General features: G+C 37.9%; 1 protein-coding gene across 1 annotated transcript in view; it reads right to left on the reverse strand.

The window, feature by feature from the left end:
- The window catches only part of ATR (ataxia telangiectasia and Rad3 related), a 161,723-nt gene that overhangs the window by 140,693 nt on the left and 14,714 nt on the right, over positions 1–6,316 (reverse strand). The window contains exons 4-6 of the mRNA XM_006895105.1: positions 3,783–4,660; positions 2,870–3,048; positions 1,613–1,801 (exon numbers count right to left, since the gene is read on the reverse strand). Coding sequence (XP_006895167.1) covers positions 1,613–1,801; positions 2,870–3,048; positions 3,783–4,660 — 1,246 coding nt within the window. The remainder of the gene's footprint in view (positions 1–1,612; positions 1,802–2,869; positions 3,049–3,782; positions 4,661–6,316) is intronic.

The following is a 6,316-nucleotide window of genomic DNA, read 5'->3' on the forward strand; positions in this document are numbered from 1 at the left end:
GTACGTTTAACATGAATTTAATTCTATATGTTTAACATGAATTTAGTTTTTACATCTTAGTGCTCTGTATGTTTATACAGAGAAAGTGTAATTAATAAATCAATGTATCTTACTGATAATAATTTAAATTAGCTGGAGGAAAGGTCTTTTATCGCTGAAATACTGCATAACAGTAAGAGTATTTCTAAAGTAGACTGTTGCTCTTGTTGTTTACTGCCAATGAGTCCAACTCGGAGCTGGCCCTCCAGTGGGTTTTCAGAAGCTGTAACAGCGGAGATGGAGGGTGCCCATTTTTCTCTTGAGGAGCAGCTGGTAGATTCAAACTGTTTGCCTTTGAGTTGGCAACACAACTCTTTACCCAGTAGGCCACCAGGACTCTCTAAGGTACATTCAAAAACAGAGAACCTGTGAACCATGATACAACATGGATGAGTCTGGAAGATATTATACTGCGTGAAATATCTGTGTTACAAAGGAAAAATACTGCTGTTATAAAATAGGACTGACATGGGAAGAATAGGAAAAGAGTGGACTGGTACTGAATACTGCACTGTAACAGATGAAGGAAAGGACTGTTTGAAAGGAATGTATGATTAGATATTCTGTATTTCAGCAATTAACCATCTGAAACAAGTTCATTACAAAGTCAACTGGGGACATGGAAGGAAAGAGGTGTGCAGAAATGTGCATCAATGAATGACAAAACTTCTGTAAATCTGCATTAAAATCACAATAAAGAAAAGAAGGGGAGGGAATCAACTTGATTCAGTGGAAAAACTGTCAAGTGGCGAGGTCTTGTAACAAATTTAAGGATTTTAGATTAATATCTCATCTGTCCACATAAATAGCCACTTTCAAACCTTTATTCAAATATTGTCTTCGCCTTGCTCCCTCTCTCCCATAATTATACAGAATTTCTACGTAATTATTAGCTGGCTTAATAAATCCTCTTGTCATTAACAGGAGAGGGCTAGACTTTAGTCTAATTAGCTATTTCTTGAACTTAACTTTAAATTTTAAAATCAATGGAATCTTAATGTAGCTTCTCTAAAATCTTTTTGTATCAAGTATTGAGGAACTGAAAATGTGTGTCGGGAAATAAAGAAAAAAGGATGATGTCTTAACAAAACTATCGGTCTATAATATGCCAGTAAAAATTAGACTAAATCTTCAAAGAGAGGTCACATTTCACTTGTTTGTTCTGATGAAATAAGAAATCTATATTAACAGTACTGAACTAAAAATCTGCCTGCAATGAGTTCTAAATTCCTACTTTTATTATCAAAGAGAGAAATGGAGTATAGTGATCAGAATATTGGCTTTTGAATTGTAGAGAAATGTGTTCTGTTACTTGATGTATCTTCAGAAAACTTTACACTTTAGACAAAAAAAGAGGCTCAATTTTGAAACTGTAATTTGAATACAACGGCACTTATTTCACAAGATTACTATAAGGAATAAATAATCTTTCTCGCTCTATCTATAAAGAGAGAGAGCGCATGCGCCATACTGCTGAATTTGTGTTCTCTTGAAACAAGTAAGTAGGACTCTTAAACCAGTAAATTAAGGTTTTTTACAGGGACCCCGCTGGGAAAATATAAAGAAGCTTTACCAGTCCATGCTTTGCTCAGAACAGTGAACAGTACATAGAGCTACAAGCTGCAGAACAACAGCAATTCCTTCTAAAGTTTCAATGGGCTTCTTTGGATCACTGCATTCAAGAACACCATGAAGAGATTCCGCTTTCTGTTTCAATGCACTCCATAATATACTGCTTCTGCTCATATCAACATGTGTGGGTCTAAAGCGAATTACAAAGTAGGAAAAAACTGCAATTTAGCATACATTTGGTTCAAGTGTGAAAAATATTTAAAATAGATACTCAACTAGTAAAAGTTATACTCATTTTTTCCACCCTTCTTTCTACCCCTTCCTGCCTTGTAAGCTTCATCTTTAGGCATATGCTGACCTTTTGACCTTATGCGATTGGCTCTTCTAATAGGTGAGTGTATCCTGATATTACTAGTCTCCCTGTAGGCTTGCTAATTAGATTACCTGAAAGTTGAGCAGTTGAGGTGTGTTTTGTTCCACACCCAAAGAGTGACCAAGAGCCATCATCTGGGGAGTTCCACCAGTCTATTTGGTTTTAAGGTTTTTTTACACAACATCCCCCGCTCAGTCCAGGACCTTCTATGCTTTCAGAGGACTTCAACATTTCCAGAGGCTCAGAAGTGGTAGCAAGGTACCATCTAGTTCTCAGCTCAGGGCAGTGGAGGTTAAGGTTCACCTGGTCTGTTAACCCCGTGGATGTTTCTATATACATTTGCTTTTCTTCCCTTTTTTTCAGACAGGGAGAGACCAACTGTTGCACCTTAGACAGCTGCCCATAAGCTTTTATGATAACAGTCACTCTTCACCAAAGAAGGATGCAGAACGCGATCTTTGTGAACTACGTTATGCCGATTAACCTTGGCATCCTTTGAGACTAAGGTCCTAAGGCCCCAAACCATACCAAAGATAAATGTAAAAAACAACTATTAAAACAGCTATTTCAGGGTGGATGAAATATGACTAAATCTTTTACTATATGACAAAAAATAGCCAGTTAACCATTTAAAAATTGCTAACGCATATCATGTCTCAGAGATTTTTCACACATTAAAAAGTTAAACTAGACAGGCATATAAAGAAAGGCAAAGTGACTAATTATGAAATATGTTTCCTATTAGACTGTATTTAATCATGCAATTAACTTTTACATTTGTCTAAGCATCTCTTTGACTAAATTTAAGAAGAACAGATGTTCTTTGCATATCTAAGCCAAAGTATTTTCTTGAACAATTGAATACAAACGGAATTGGGACCGTACTCTGCAGTTTGCCCTGGCGCTCTTTTGAACGAGGTTAAAGACAAGCTGAGTGAACGCCGTTTGGGTGCTGGTCCATCATTATCAATGCCGGGTTTCTCCTGCTGCATTTGACTCTTAACTTCCTCAATGATTCCCATACTTTCTATTTTTAAGGCTTCATAAAGCGGACCTAACAAATACTGGGAAAACAAAATTCCAAAAACTCTCTCAGAAGCATAATTTTATGATACACAAGCACCAAAATATACTAGATGACATTTGGATTTTAGTCGTTTTTTTTGCGGGGGTAAACAATGTCTAATTGAGAAAAGACCCAAGTTAATCCACATTATTTTAATCTATATATCAACTATAGTTCTACAGTTTTAAAAGTTTTATGACAAATTCTAGTCTCTCAAAGTGGCTTTTCCACAAAAAAAAAAAATAAAGCCACCACAAAAAGAATTCTAGTTTCTTTCCCAATAGAAAGATTCCTGGAATAAATAAACTAAAATCTCTCATCAAAGTACTGTGTATCTATTTTATTGTAATGTTTGACTACCTCTCATATGTTAAACAGGAAAAGTGGCACAATTTTCTATGATTAAAACTATTACTCAAAAACTCAAACAGTTATTTACCTACAGGGTTTCTAAAAAGTGATTGGTTACAATAAAGTTAGGAACACGCACCTTTTTCATTAATCATCAACAAACATACTTCATTTGTTATACTTTAAATACTTCACTGGTGATTCATTTCAGACCCTCCTAACATCTAAGATCTAACCAAAAGTTAGACTGTACTGTAAAAATTAATATCTTCTGGAGATACATTATTAAAGAGATCCTGTTTTCTTTTTATACATTTTGCACATATGCATACACTTGAATGAACAGAATATACTTAGTAAATAACCTTAAAAACAGCTCACCCCTGTATCTTCCTGAACACCAACAACATCCACAAGAGCCCAACATATACGGTTCACATAATTCTTCCTCACTTGTGAGGCAGATTCATATCCAATTGGCACAAATTTAAGAAAATACTGCAGTAAATGGCACAAGGGTGCTTTTAACAAATTGGACTGTAGCCGTAGAAGCACACCATCTTCAAATATGATGCAGAGTCTTCCCAGCAGCATATTTAAATAGACAGGTTCAATATTTCTATAAGCTTCTGCTTCAAAGGGGAAAAATGTTTTTATCAACTTTGATAATGGCTCTTCATAGATTTTCAGCTGGTCAACATCCATTTTCCCAAGGTGGTGTAATAATTCTAAAAATGAGCTGAAAAAAGCGCTGGCTGTTTGTTCAGGTAGTCCCCCCAGTCCGAAGAGCTCCGTGAGAAGGCTCAGGGATAAGGATTTCACTTTGGGACTACCATGTTCCAGCAGAGCACAGCCTATCCACCAGAGTAAGAGCTCTTGTCTCCTAAAAAATACAACTGCAACAATACGAATGAGAACTATTAATAAAGTGACTTCAAGAAATTCTAAATTTTGCCAACTCATAAGCTGCAAAGGAGCTGGTTGTAAATATTCCATTTCTCCATCAACTTGACTTAAAAATCGACTAACCACCACTGGCCATTCCACAAAGTGTCCCTGTGCATGTCTTCTGTGGAGGTAAATCAGGTCTTCAAAAAGATACAATAATTCCTTTGTCAGTGTCCCAAAAATGGCAGGACTCTTGCTTTTAAAAAGAAATAATAACGAGCAAATTACTTCACAGATATTCTTATGTAGTATCTGACAAGCTGGACTTGCTGCAATCCTCAGAAGTCTGGTTATAATCCAATTACTGAACTCTAGGAAATAAGCAAAAACACTTTCAACAAACAAGCATATCATAAGTGCTAATTAACTTAATAAATTCTTGAGTACTGATTTTTTAAAAAAGACATTTATTCAGCATCATGATCAGACTATTACATTTAGCAATCAACACTATGGGTAGAAAAAACAATCTGCATTGTTTTTGGAATTTCTTGTTTTCGGAATGCTTAACACTTGCCACAGAACAGAAACTAAAATAACCTGTTATACAACTGGTCATGAATACAGTCCTCGAGTTTTTTGCCCATACACATGAGCATTGTCTAAAACATGTCTTCTTTGTAGCAGCGAGGCCCTGCCACCACTATGTGTGACTGTGTTCACAAACCTGCTGTGACCTGTAACTTCCCTGTCACTTCTCTGGCTCCCTTCTCCTGCTAAGCTTTGTTTCCTGGAAGTTACTAAAACCATCTGGCACTGCCATAGCTACTGATGCGGCTGGAACCACCAGAGCCACCTTGATTTCATCATTTGGCAAAATACTGACTCCACTACCATAAGTCCAGAGCTCCTGCCCACTCCCATAAGTCCAGAGCTTCTGCCTCCGAAGTTTCCTCCCCTCAGGAGTTCAACATTTGAAGACTGTTGTAATTGCCAAAATCATTGTTTCCACCACCTCCAAAGCTGCTTCTTTCATTACCAAATCTATTATAACCATCGCCAATGCTGGCAAATCCTCTACCACCATGGCTGCCACCAAAGCCACCTCATCCACCGAAGTTTCCTCTTTCCCCAAAGTTGTTCCCGAAAACCACCTCCAGGGCCACCACCAAAGTTTCCAGAACCCCATCTCTTGCTTTGACAGAGCTTTCCTGATATATTTCTGAATAATATTAACTACAGAATCAGGGTCATCAAAAGTTACGAAAGTAAAGCCCCTTTTCATGCTATTGCTTCGGTCAGTCATGATTTCAATCCCTTCAATTTTTCCCTACTGCTCAAAATAATCTCCAAAGTGATGTTCTTCAGTATCTTCTTTAATTCCACCAACAAAGATCTTTTCCAGTCAAGCGGGCAACTGGTCTTTGAGAATCTTCTCTCGAGACAGCCCTCTTTGATTCCACCTTGTGGGGCCTGGCATTCATGCTGCATCCACCTCTTACACAGTTGAGTGTGTGACAAACCCAAAGCCTCTGAAGCGCATGGCATGGTATTTTTATCTCTCATTGCCACACAGTCCGGAGCATCCCCCATTGCTCCTAATGGCTCCTCAGACTTTCATCTGTTATTTCAAAGCTCAACCCTCCAAAGAACAGTTTCCGCAGCTGCTGGGGCTCTTTAGAAGACTCTGACTTTGACATGGTGGCAGTGGGAATTAACACTTGAGCAATGCTTCCTCGGAAGCGTTCTCCAGCAGAAAGAAGCAAGCTAACCAACTACTGAATTTTAGTTTTGTTGTTAGATGCTGTCAAGTCGTTTTAGACCGAAGAGATCCCATGTGACAAAGAACTATCTCGTGGGATTTTCTTGACAAAAGCCGACTGCCAAGGTTTTTTTTTTCCCCTTGTGGTTGTTGTGTTGTTGCTATGTGCCGTCGAGTCATTTGCAACTCATAGTGACCCTATGTACAACAGCCCTAAACCCTGCTCTATCCTGTGCCAATCGCATTGCCTCTGACACACCCATCC

The sequence above is a fragment of the Elephantulus edwardii genome, unplaced genomic scaffold, assembly GCF_000299155.1.
Source record: "Elephantulus edwardii isolate Elephantulus edwardi_28Jun2011 unplaced genomic scaffold, EleEdw1.0 scaffold00158, whole genome shotgun sequence".
In the NCBI taxonomy this organism is placed as follows: domain Eukaryota; kingdom Metazoa; phylum Chordata; class Mammalia; order Macroscelidea; family Macroscelididae; genus Elephantulus; species Elephantulus edwardii.